The sequence below is a fragment of the Chinchilla lanigera genome, unplaced genomic scaffold (assembly GCF_000276665.1).
Source record: "Chinchilla lanigera isolate Chin_1 unplaced genomic scaffold, ChiLan1.0 scaffold00024, whole genome shotgun sequence".
Taxonomy (NCBI): Eukaryota; Metazoa; Chordata; class Mammalia; order Rodentia; family Chinchillidae; genus Chinchilla; species Chinchilla lanigera.
Genome location: NW_004955425.1, coordinates 8,564,176 through 8,578,475, shown reverse-complemented (window position 1 = coordinate 8,578,475; position 14,300 = coordinate 8,564,176). Strand labels below are relative to the sequence as shown.

Here is a 14,300-nt window from a genome sequence, read left to right as displayed (position 1 = left end):
ATTTTTTTGGTTTTTCTCCGGTACCGGGAACTGAACTCACGACCTTGTGCTTGCCAGGCAGGCGCTTTTGCCGCTGAGCTAAATCCCCAGCCCCTCTTTTAATTTTTTAAAAGTAAAAATAACCATTTCTTTGTACAACAAATTTAGAAAAAAAAAGACAGACAAGTAAAAGAAAAATAATCACTTAGTACTTTAAATCTTTAGACAACAGGATGTTATCATTTAATCCTTATTTTTATGAAGAAATTCCATACACATACAAGAATCAAAATACGTGTTTTCAAATAACATGTTTTTTGTTTTCTAACTCAATAATATATTGCTTATACGAAGAAATAACATGAGTAGTATTGTTATTTTAATGAATTCATTATGTTCCACTGTATGGGTATAACATTACAGTTCTCTGTTTAATCTAATAACTTGCTGGATAATGAACCTTTCAAAATTTTTTTCTAAAAGTAAAATCTGTTGTGAAACTGTACCTCTGTTGTTTGTTACTTAGTATTTTTTCTTTAAGATAAATACCCACAAGCAGAATTGCTGAATCAAGTTCATGTACCCTTGAAATAGTATGTCTAGAAAGGTGGGAAAAAAAATTACCCCTTACAATTGCCATTTTTTTTTGTTTGTTTGTTTGTTTTTTTGTCATTTTGAAACAGGGTTTGACTATGCAGTTCAGGCTGGCCTCACACTCGTTTTGTAGCCCAGACTGGCATCAAACTTGTAGCAATCCTCCTGCCTTAGTCTCCCAAGTGCAGAGTTTATAGGCCTTAGCCTCCATGCCCACAATTTCCATCTTTAAAAAGTGCCCATTGTCCTATCCAACTCAACTCTATGTTTTTTATTTACAATTTTTGCATTATCTGCCAAAGAAACATCTATAACTATTTGATTTTTCTTAAATTTTATTCTTCTTTAATTACTTGTGAAGTAGTACATATTACAACTTTTTTCATATATTTTTTAATTATATAATTTCAGATAATTTTCTAACAGTCCTCAAAATAATATCTGTTTCTATATATGAAGAAATGCTGAAAAATATTCTCTATTATCCCCAGTAACTCATTTAGTTACATGTTTGGGCATTTTTATTTTTATAGTTGTTTAGAATAATTTTTGTCACTGTAGATACAGTCCTTGAAAAAAACACTAGGGAAATACCTTTTATAGTTAACTTGAATATAATGAATATTATGACTCACATGGCTTTATCTTTGTTTGGAGTAACTGTTCTGTTTATCAACTGTTATTAAGCAAAAAGTTAAGTTGTAGCTATTGAAATAATCTTGGTTAGGTTTCTGTGATCTAGGTTGAATAACTTTAGACTACTTAACGTGCAGCTTCCAAAATAATATACATTCTATGGAAACTCATAATTTTGAAAATATTCAGTATGATTGATTATAAACATTAGAATTCTTCTTCATGTTATATATATATTATTAAAGAAAATGATAAATTATAAAAGCAATTGCTTTTTTTTTTTTTTTTTTTTTTGGTTTTTCTCCGGTACCGGGAACTGAACTCACGACCTTGCGCTTGCCAGGCAGGCACTTTGCTGCTGAGCTAAATCCCCAGCCCCAGCAATTGCTTTTATAAGTTCCTAAATAACAGACAGGTGTCACATTGTAAGAATAAGCCTATTCTTTAGTTTGTATCATCTGCATAATTTCTGCTATACTGTATTAAGTTGGTTTTATGTAGTTTAATTGTTTTAAGATATTGAATAACAAAGTGTGTTAAACTGCAAAGACTTTCCATTCTATCCTCTAAAGTGAAGTACTTCCATCCTATAGTCTTGCAGATAATTAATTCACTGGAAATATTAATCACTTTTTGTCAGCAAGCTAATTAGCATTTTTCTATTGATGTTGACTGATTTCAATATGTTTTAAATAAGAGTGTTGGTGCTATAAAAGTCTGTCTGTACTGCAAACAGCAGAGAAATTGCAGAAGTGTTTATGCTTGGAGAGACGTAGTATATACATGCTTCTGTTTTGCTAATTTAGTAACTTCTTTCAATATGTTCTCTGGCAAATAAAATAACAACACCCACATGGTTTGATGATGTGAAGACTAAAATCACAGTATATTCCCTCCCAGTGTCTCTTCCCTCCTGGAATGTGTGATGCCACCATGCTGGGCACAGGCTGTCTAGTGATTAATATCATACAGAGACAAATGACACTTTTATGTTCCATTTGTTTATAATCATTAACATGAATTTTTATTACTTTTTAAGTTGGTAGTTGTTGCTTTTGATGATGGTGAGCCAGTGATGTCCAGCAGTGCCACGGTGAAAATTCTCGTTTTACATCCCGGAGAAATCCCACGCTTCACACAAGAGGAGTATAGGTATTGATTCTATTTTTCATTTTAAAGAGAAACACAATGGAAACAATAATACAAAATGTAGGTATTGATTCTTATTAGGTTTTGAAATGCATAAGGTGTTTAGTAAATTTTTATGTGGGAGAGATTTTCGAAATTGGTGTAATATGAATTTATCGGTGATATGCGTTTCCAATTCTATTTCCAAGGCCAGGGATATAGCTCAGTGGTGCAATGCCTGCGTGGCAAATACAAGGTCCTGAGTTTGATTTTTCATACCAAAAAGAAAGTCTCCTTCAAAGATTTGAAGTTAACTTAATGTGTGTATGCTTAAGTTTGTGTGTGTGTGTATGTGTGTGTGTGTGTGATACATCTGTCATAAAGCTTAATTTGCTCCAAATTCTACTTCAAACACCAAAAACTTCAAGAACTGAACATATTTTTCCCATAAGAAATAATGGAAAGCCAAATAAATTGGTCCTGGTGCCCAATACTACACTTATAAATTCATTTTACCAGGACTTTAACAAATCTTGCAAGGATTTCTTTCTTTAGCTCTATCATGGTTGTCACAGATTTTCTCTTAGCTTACTGCTGGCATCACTAACTGTCTTTGCAGCCATGGTTATGATATCTTATACAAATAAGGTGCACAAAGACAATGACAAATATGTGACACACTGACACAGCACTGTATGCTGTCTTGGCGAGAACAGCACTTGGGTGGAAGTGTCACCCCTTGTGTCCGTGACACGAGGTATGACTCACTCTACCCATTGCAGGTTTTTTCAAGTTGGGTTTTCGTTGCGGCTTTCAAGCAAAATTAAGAACACCAAGCAGATTTTTTTTTCAAACTTTGCTATTGTAGTAATGCTAAGTTTGAGCTTAAAGCATTTCAACAACTGAGGAACCAAGTATCACTGTATATTATATGACAGAGCCACATAATTCCTATGTATATTTCAAGTAGTGAATTCAAGCTGACATAACAAAATGAGTGATGTAAACAACAGAAACGTATTTTCTCTCAGTTGTGATGTATGCCAGTCTGTAGTCTAAGATCAGGGTTCCAGTACATGGTCAGGCTCAGGTACTTTTCCAGGCTTATCCTCAGCCAACCTTCTATTGTGTCCTGACATGGCATAAAAAGAAAGCTCTTCATTGTCTGTCCTGATAAGGACACAAGTCCCATGATAAATGCGCCATCCTTACAATCTCATCTAAATCTAATTTTCTCCCCCAGGCCTCATTTCCAAATGCCAACCCACTAGTGATTAAGGGATATAAACATTAGTATTACTTCTGTACAATCACCAGTACTCATGCAATACAGCAATTTGAATTTCATTTCATTTTCATAAATTAACTACTCCCAAAGGCTTACAGCCTTGTAGTGCAAACAAATAAATGTGAAAAACATAACATACTTAAAATATGATAAAGATAAAGCCATGCTTTTTAAGAAGCATGCTGAAGAGATACTTGAGTATGTTTGAACATATATCTAACACATGTTTTGGGTTCTAATTTATAGGAAAAACAGACTAGATTAACCAATCCACATTAATGAGGACACACTCCCACTTCAAAAATCATTGTGTGAACAGAAGTATAAATAAGATACATTGGAGTCTACATTGAATTCTAGAATCTTTTTGGTAGCTTAGTATATTGAAGATAAATTGGAAGCTGGTTGGCAACAATAATACAAATGCATAACAAGTAGGAGGTCTCATAGTACAGAGGACAGAGTCATGTTTTAGAATTTAGATTTTATTTCATTAAAGTTTTAATGAACTGTCTAGAAGTTTTAAAACAAGGAGTTGAAGGACGTGGTAGGTGAAGAATCCATTTGAAATAATTACCACAGAGAAGCAAGTAGTTTTCTTCCTTTATAAAGAGTTACCATTGAAATATTGGTGCTAAAATTAAATCAGGTAGTATAATTACTCCACAGCACATATAAAGACCTTTGAGATATAAACTGTATGAAAAATAAATAAAAATATTGATCAATCTGCTTTAAAAAGTCATTCTCTCCTTCATGTCATTATTACTGATTCCTTTTTTGCTGATATGATATCCTACAGACTCATTTGCTATGGGACATATGCTTTTCTGCATTTGGAAAAACTTCTCTGAATTTGTTAATTTTGGTTTTCTGAAGAACCAAAATGAGTATAAACTCATTTGGTATGTTTGTCACTAACTTTACCACTCCATCTATTGCTCACCAAAAATGTATACTGTTTCATGTGGTTAAAAAAATCCCTCATGGTTTCAGTCGAACATAATTTACTTTTGTTCTCTAAAACTTACATTGGATATAGCCATTCTTCGGGAACCTCGTGAAAAAAATAAGTGATGTAATGCGTAATACTTACCCTAAATGGTGTTCTGGTTTTCTGGGTTTTTATTTGGAGTTCCTTTCCTTACTAATAGAAGTGTGCCTCCAGACTTCTGGAGCTATCAAACTGCTTGTTATTTCTTTTCTAAAACATTGTGGCACGGAGGCCAAAGGCATGGATAAAATCAGGACATTGTTCATTTAGTTTTCTTTTTAAGGTGTTATTCTTTAGCACCACTTTCAAAAATTACCAGTGTTTTGTTAGTGAATGTCTTGGTTACTTTTTTTTCCTTGCTGAGACAAAATACCTGATGCCCAGAATTAAGGAAGCAAAGGTTTATTTAGCTCACAGTTTGGGGAGGTTTCAGGCTATAATTAGCTGGCTCCAATCAGGGTGGCAGGTCACAGGGGCAACACTTCAAGGCAGCACAAGACAGCAAAAGCAGCAAGAGTGAGAAAGGGGAGGGGAGAATAAGCCTCTTTCCCTCCCTTATATTTTAAGCAGGCTACCCCCACCCAGGGAGCCTGTAGCACTCACAGAATCTCCATGTCCTCCTCTTGCACAGGCTCAGGATGTCTACAAACTAAGGACCCTGGCTCCCTGCTGAGTCGCATAGTTAATCATCTAATCTTTTCACATTGACACAATGAGCAACATCTTAGAGCAAGAAAGGCATGTACTTTTCACCCCAGGGTATAGAATTGCTAAGGTTCTTACTTAATTAAGGTTCTAGACTCCTCAAGTTGACACAGTGTATCAGCCATAAAAATGAACAGTTTATCAGTTCATAACATCTTTGCAAATAACTACTATTTGCAGATAGATTCTATTAATAGAGTTGTTAATTGAGTGAACAGAAAATAACCAATTATTTGATACTAAAATTGACACAGTCACTAGATGAGATGGTTGTTGTTGGTATTTTGCTATTGTTCTTTTTTTATTATTCTCTTTAAAATAAAATTAACAGCAATCACAAGAATATAGAGAACTTTGCGTGAGTGAGAACTTTGAGTCAGTGAGAGGTTCTCTTTGACCTTCCAGAACTCCTAAAGAATTATTCCTGATTTTCTCAGTTCATTTGTTATTCTGAGTTATAAAGAGAATTTGGAAATCTTGTATCCCACTGTTTAGAAATAGAATCCTGAGAATCATTACTGTCATAATACATTCAATTGTACTTGTGTACTGAAAAAAGATTCCTTTGGTTTCTGCCAGACATCCAGGAAATTTGCCTAATAAAAAGCCATACTAAGTAGGAGCTCAATATTCTGTGTTTTGGATAAATGCAAATAACTGAAATACATGTTTATATAAGATTGAATTTGAACTGAAACAAGAATGTACCACAAAAACTTGAGACTGATATTTATCTTGTTCAATTATAATATTGGTCAGAAACAACTTATTATACAAAATAATCATATTAAAATCTCATATTGTAGATTTTTATTTGTAATATTTGAAAACTTTATTTATGGCGAATATTTTTATTCTTATATGGTGTTTGCCTTCTATATGTTCAGTCCCTAGTATGGCAATGTGCCTGTGCTATTTCCCATTATTATGATTACCAAAGTAGGTCTCTTTGGAAATTTCTTTTTGGAAAATAATGAAGTATACAATGGTTTATACAAACCTCGAGTCCCTTCTTTTCTTCTCTCTTTTTTAAAAAATTTACTTACTGTGTTAGAGAGATGCATATAACTTCCAGAGATAGTAAATAATGTTATCTTTAATTATCTGGATGGTTTGTGCCAAACATTTTCATTGAAAGAAAAAAATGGCCTCTTTAATAAATGGTGCTGGAAAAACTGAGTTTCCACATGATGAAGTTAAAGCTAGACTCGTCTTTAACCACGCAGTAGATTAAAATTGAAATGTTTCAGAGATCTAAATATTGAAACAGAAGTACTAAATCTGCTGGAAGGTAATAGGTAGAACTTATGAAGTCATTAATGTGGACAAAGACTTTATGAGCAGATCCCCAATTACACAAGAACTGTCACAAAGAATCCACAACTGGGATCTCAACTTATTAAAAACTTTTGCACAGCAAGAGAAAACACCAACAGAGTGAAGAGACCACCCCATGTCGGAAAAAAATCTTGCCAGTTGTTCCTCAAACAAAGGATCGCTATCTAGAATATATAAAGAAGTCAAAAAAATCAGTCCACCCAAATTTAAAGACCCAATCCAAAAATTGGCATCTGAAATAAATAGACACTTCCCAGATAAATAAGTAGAAATGGTAAATAAATATATGTTGGGATTACTTCCTGTGGCAAACGGTTTTCTATATCATGTGATTAAATTTTGCAGACCCACAATGACAGTACAAGAGTCTTCTTTGTAGCATGTCAGGAGAAAAATACTCATGAATTACAAATGGAAAGCAGTCATCTAAGATAGGTAACATTGTGATCTGAGATTCATGTTTTATTCATCTCAGGAATATCTTCATTTCAAAATTAATGTTTAAGTTCCTTAAAATAAACTACTGTTCTACAAATAACAGTGTTAAAGTGGAGTTTCAAATCTTGACATATATCTTTCTCTTGCCCTCTGAACTGTTTTTCATATGTGTATTCATATAAAATTATGTAAAATTGTATAAAATATATGTAAAATATATAAAATATATTCATTTACATTCATATATATCACTGATCAATTAAACTTCAGATATAAAATCATACTATTAAGATATTTTACATTATAAAAGAAAACCTTCAAATTTCAGTGGTTTAAAGAATAATACACAGATATTTTCTGTGACAACAATCTAAGGTGAATGTGTCAGGTGTGCAGTGACTCCTCTCCATTGCCATCTGTCCAGTAATCCAGGGACCTGGCCTGATTCAGGCTTTGCCGCCTTCAAAATTCTTTTAGAAAATGATATTGTTAATTTCCACTGTAGTTAGTGGAGAGGGGAAAATAGGTGCATATCTACTTCTAGAGATTTCATCAGTGGAATAGAGAATATCACATATTACTTTAGTTCATATTTCCTCTTGAAAATCTAGGCCCATAACCACACCTGGCTAGGGCTGGGCAGGCAAATGCTGTTCTCTGATACATAACTATGGCCCAATTTTTCTTCTTCTGTGAGGAAGAAAACGAATGGAGTTCATGAAGACTTGGCATGCTAAAACCACAGTTTTAAATAAGTAAGAGATTTTTGAATGCTATAACCATTAAGAAGTGACTGGGTTTGCTGGGGCGTGGTGCTGTCAACCTGCAACCTGGTATTCTGGGGGTGCTGATGCCTAACACAACTTTGGTAACTTAGCAAGACCCTCATTAGCTCAATAAATAAATAAATAAGCAAATAAATGAGTGAATGAATGATCTGGGGGTATAGTTCAGTGAGCAGTGCTAAGATTTTGGGTTTAATCATTAATATTGGAAAAAAGATGGCTTCTCTTAAAAATGAAAAATAGGGTGCACTTTTAATATGATAGAATTGAAACATTATTTTGGAGTATGCACTAGCAAAATCAGTTTTATTTCTTTTGCATAATATGAGAATTAATATTTCTTTTCTTCAAAGTCAAAGAAATTTCTTAATAAATATTTCTGGTTGTTTAAAACTTTCACTTCTAGTGACTTCTGTTTATCAAGTATTAATATCAAGTACTCTATAGCAAATCTTTCTAGACTTACAGTTAAAATTTGGCTATTTGATAAAATTAATTATTTTTTAGGTTTTTGAGAAGCCTAGTTGTCATACTCATGAAAGTATATAAGTAAAGGAAATGAAAGAAATAGTGCCAAAATTAATATGAAAGTTAAGAGCCATTACAATAGTTTTATGAAGACAATCAAATTTGAGAGGCTGCATTTGGAATTACATTTCCCAATGTATCAGCATGATCTAGACAGAGATCCAAAATCCATATTCTTTATAAAGAATTAATAGCATTTAGATGTTAAGCTACTGGCAAGTGCTTTGCTGTTGAAACATGAAAAATACACCTATCATTATCTTTTACTAAAACTGTTAAAGCACAAAATTATAGGCAACCAACAAACAATAAACATTCTAAAATACATTGTAATATTTATACAGGAAATCTACTGGGTTGCCAGCTGTTTCTCTTTTTGACAGATAATTAGTAAGCATTTGATCTCTGTATAAGAAGCAAAATAATAGAAACCCAAACTTATTTCCACACAGAGATGTTTACTTTTATAAATGGCCAGATTTATAGTAATTCTTAAAATAAATCTGCAGTGGATTCTCTTTGCTTCTTCAAGCTGTGATGGTGCTTAAGATAGAATCATTTTACTACTTTCATGATCTCTTTAAACAAGTCTCTCATTCAATAATTTGGGTTAAATGTAGATCAATATATTATCTGCTTCATCTATCATTATATGAATATCGATACTACCCAGAAAACATCGAGTTTTTAAAAGTTTTGAAATGTACACCCTTTTAGACTGAAAGTTTCTTTTCAGTATCTATAAACAAGAATCTATATTTGTAAATTAATTATCCAACTGATACATAAATATGTAACATTGTCCATACTAATGGAGTAGCATGCGATCTTTTTGAATTTTATTTTATAGATAAAAGTTTGAAAACATAATAACAGACACACATACAATCACAAAATAACACAAAAACAGTACAAACAATACTGAACTTCAGACAAGGTGATAGGAAATTAACAATCCTTGTTGTTTTACATATTGAAATCGTCAAATTGGTTACTCAGGTAAACAAATATAGACATGTAAGATTGATCAAACAATTAAACATTGTTTCTTTCAATAGAGCAATAGAAATCAGTAGTACAACTATGTTAGCTGTCTTGTTTATACATACATATGTAATTTTCCCCTTCTTTCTTTTCTCTTTTCCCTCATCCAAGTTGTTCTTTACTTTTGAGCAGTTTCCTTTCATTTCCCATCATCTATCATACTTTTTAATTTTTATTCACTCTTTCAGATTCTTACACCAGTGAGACAATATGGTGTTTACACAGGCGGTTCTAATTTATTTTATTTATGAGTATGGTCCCTAGTTGTGTCCATTTTCCCATAAAAGCCTCAAATTTATCTTTCTTTATAGCTGAATAATATTCCATTATGTAGATATACCACAATTTTTTATCCATTCCTTAGTGGATGGGCGTTTGGGTTGCTTCCATGATTTAGCTATTACAGTTGTGCTGCTATAAATACGGGTGCACATGTATCACTGTGACATGATGTTTTCAGTTCTTCTGTGAAAATACTCAGATGGGGAATAGTGGGATTGAATGGGACCGCCAGTCCTACTTTACTGTGGAATCTCCAAACTGATTTCCACAGTGGTTTTACCAGTCTACACTCCCACCAGCAGTGGAGATGGGTTCCTTTTTCTATAAGTATTTGTATGCATAGTATACTGTTTCATTCATATTAAATGTCTCTATTTCCTCAAATATTTATCATTGCTTTATGGTAAAAAAAAAAAAACAAACAACATTCTATATCTTTTCGAAAAGTACAGTACATTATTGTTATTTATAATCCCACAGTGTGCAGTAGGAGACCAGAAGTTCTTATTTAACTCAACATAGTACACATTGATCAAATTGAGCAACTTTTCTCTGTTCTCCTCTTCCTCCAATCCCCCCAGACTGCAGTTACCACCATTTAGTTCTCCACTTTTATGAGATCAGCATTTTAGATTTCACATTTGAGATCATGTAATAATTGCCTTTCTATACATGGTTTATAGCACTTAGCATAACGATCTCCAATTCTATCCATCTTGTATCCCACTAAACAATATACATCCACAAGAAATGAAATCAGTATATTAAAGATATATCTGGCTTCCCACGTTCACTGCAACTCTACTCTTGCTGGCTACGGAATGGAAGCCTCATCCAAGTCTCTCAGCTGATGACTGGGTAAAGGAAATATGGTGCATGCACACAGTGGAATGTCATTCAGATATAAAAAAAACTAAATATTGTCATTTGTCACAAACATTCATAGTTCTGAGAAGCATATACAGAACCAAAAATCTCAATTGTAGCAAATTTCTCTTTCATATTTGGTTCTTTCCGTCCCTCTTTTTGACCAAAAAAAGGTACATCAGTAATATTACCTTTTGATTCACGTTCTATGTCTTATGTCATAACTCTTCATTCATTCTCTCCTACCTTTCCCTAAAACAAACCTCTTTGAGAGTTGAAGGTATTTCATTACTTTTTGCTATTTGAAACATTTTCCATCCTTCCCTTTATCTAAATCATCGCCAGCTAAAGTATTTTATTCATTTATTTCACCTAATTAAGTTTCTTTATTTCAGCTAATTAAGGCTTATTATTATTATTTTTTCTTTTTGAGACAGGGTCTCACTATGCAGTTCTGGCTGGCCTTGAATTCACAATAGTCCTCCTGCCTCAGCCTCCCAAGTGCTGGGATTACAGGCATGTGCCACCACACTGGGCTCTCAAGGCCTAATATATATATTGTTATATATTACTATTCATTATATATTTCTCTATTTTTTAATATTTCTAAACTTTCTTGAATATTTTAAATTTATTTTTTAGTCAAAATACTAAAAAGAATTTTGAAGTTAATCCTTTTAGTCTACTGTATTAATTCATTTTCTATAACACTAACACTTAAAGTGAAATTTAATATGCAGTATGTTATTAGGGGAAATGCATGGGTAAGAGTGGAAGAGAAATCATGCTAAGGCTAGGAACACCTTTACATCAGACTGCATCATGAGCCCAAGTAAAGACAGGGAGGAGAGAATACTGGCCAGAAACATCCTAGAGAATGCTTCATTGAAGTGACTAGTGTATCATTTAAGTACAGCCCCACAAGACAATCAATGCCGAAGCCATCATTAAATTTCAGAGAATTTCTGCATCTTCGAGGAAGGCACCTGCCGTAGCATTTCTGTTATTCTCAATCACTAACTTGCAGGTAGTCCCTAGGAAATATGTCTTTTATGCAAACACAGCAGTGTATGTCAGAGGACAGCAACTGGGGCCGAGGCCAAGCGCCTGCCCTGTAGTTGAAAGCTTACTTTCATTGTCATCACATGCATATGTTCCAGGAGAGGTTTTCAGTCATTTTCCACTTGAATCTTTTGTAAAAAATCACAATAAATTAATTTATCATATTTCCCATTTAATCTACACAGAAATATCAAAATCTTAATACTAGTTAAACACCTAACATTATCTGAGTTTAACACCTAATATTGTCCGAGAATAGATTGGCTTCTGTAGGTCAAACCAGTTAGCCTTCTGAAGAATGGCGTTTGACCTTCCTCTCCAGATGGTGAAGTAAGTCTTATCCACACTGGAATTCACTTGTCATTGGGTCTGAAGTAAATATCATGGAAAGGTCAGCATGTTTGAAATAGACCAGGTAGTCTAAATGTGAACATTGATTTTAAATAGGAAATGCACTACCTTGCACAACTTATAAAAGTTAATAAAATGATTTACAAATTTTTCAAAGACACTTCCAACCTATATAAGTGTAAGTATATAAGCATACCTTTAATATTCATTTAAAGCAGAAATTTATCAGCCTGTATTATAAGGATTATATTTTTGATGTCATGTTCATATTTGTTTTTTAAAATCTACATATTTTCACCTACATATGAGAATGCAATTTCCATAAAAATAAAAATTTGAATTTGTATTTGCATATATAAAAAAGAAAAAGGTCAAATGTTCCTAAAGTATTTCTGTTAACTTCTTGAACAAGTTGATATTTTGCTAACTCTAGAGAAAATACTGAGCTGTTTTACAATTCTAACATTATAAAATGTAATATATCAAACCCAAAATAAGAATATTACATATATTGTCATCTTGATATTTTCAAAACTTCAAATGCCCTTTAATTACAAAAAATCTTCTATTTCTGTGTTATAGTTAAAATTAGTAATTCACTGATTTATATAAATTAATTTTGTAATAAATGCCCTGTAAAAATGCTTTATATGTATAAAATTAATTGGCAGAGCTTTTATATTAAGAAGTAAAATTTGAATACATTAATAAAGGTTAATGTCCATATCTTTTTATGCAAATAAAGAAAATATTGTTTTAATCCAGAGATAGGCATTTCTTATATATTATTCTATTAGAAGTGAAAACAATGTTTTGTTGTTGTTTGTTTTTGTCTCTTTTTTTGTTTTGTTTTCCTTTTTGTTTTGTTTTGTTTTTGTTGTTTTTTTGAATCAAACTAATGACCTAGCACTTGCTAGGCAGGAGCTGTGCTTCTGAGCTAAATCTTCTGAGCTAAATCTCTGTTTTTGTCTTTTTGAGAAAGGGTCTCCCTGTGTAGTTCAGGCTGGCCTTGAGCTCACTTTGTAGGCCAGGCTGGTCTCGAACTCACAAGGATCCTCCTGTCTCGGCCTCTCGAGCGCTGGGATTGCAGGCATGCCCCGACACAAAACAGTGTTATTGTAAGTGGTACTGAAAAATGCAACTTTAAAAGTCAGATTTCTTTGACGGATCAGCAACTTCTCAAACTTTCTCTGACTGGAGCACATAACCAACACCCGCTCCTCTCTTCAGCCAAAAAGAAGTGACAGGATTTACAGATGCCCGCTCAAGGAGGCTGAAGCCCAACTTCCTTTCCTCATGCAGGGACAATGAGTAGAAGATGGCTTCAGCCACAAAGAAAGTGTGGGCATCTGCACTAACTCTCTGTGCTCCACTTCGCTTCTGCACCTTTCTTTAAAAGCCCCTGACCCCTGAGCACTGTGAGACAGTGGTCTGAGGCAAACAGACCCCTCCCTCTTCTTCAAGCTTGCTTTGAACAAGTGCTTTTCCCGTTTACCAAAATACATGGCTTCGTCTGATTTGGTCAGTGGGAGAAAAGGAATCTCAGTGGCCAGGTACCATCATCACAACAGAAAAAAAATGTAGCAAATGAGAAGCTCTAGTTAGCATTTAACTATTCTAGACAATTAAAATGATCTTACATTCAAGTACAATACTATCATTTGTGTACAAATCAAATAAATTTGGACTTGGGAATTTTAAGATATTTAATCAATCAGAACAATAGTGGGAAGAAACACTGGTGCTGACTGTAGGGAATATAAAAGAAAAAAAGCTGTTTCAGTGTTATTAATGTAAAACAAACCCACAATGCATAGAATAGCACTTGATTACTAAAGTTTTTTATTTTAATTTGTTCAGTGTAAGAGTTGGCTTTACCTGAAGTGAAACTTTTCTGGGTTTTTAGGGCACTATGAAAATCTTGCCTCACACATAATGTATCTTGACTCTTTACCTCTTGTAAAGAATACCCTGACCATCTTCCACTGCAGCTTTCCTACTCTCCCTCTGTCCCCACTTGGAGGTGAATTTCTCCTTCACATCAAAGCTGTCCTTAGTTTAACCCTTCATATTTCAGAATGAAGCAAAACTTCCAGCAACAAGGAACTCAAATTTCAGTTATGTGCTTTGCATCCACTCTTTAGAATTTTGGGCAGGTCTTTCAATACCAGTAGTTTTACAGATCTTATTCTTGTTTCACTGGACCATATCTATGCGATATTTTGGTTCAAGTGAATCATATAATGTACACTGATTTTTGTCTTATTAGTAAGTAATGCAA

At 33.4% G+C, this 14,300-nt stretch overlaps 1 protein-coding gene across 1 annotated transcript in view; it reads left to right on the top strand.

Moving 5' to 3' along the window:
* Pcdh15 (protocadherin-related 15) overlaps window positions 1-14,300 on the top strand; it is a 759,655-nt gene that overhangs the window by 624,702 nt on the left and 120,653 nt on the right. Inside the window, exon 24 of the mRNA XM_013514752.1 lies at window positions 2,249-2,361. Within this exon, the coding sequence (XP_013370206.1) occupies window positions 2,249-2,361 (113 nt within the window). The remainder of the gene's footprint in view (window positions 1-2,248; window positions 2,362-14,300) is intronic.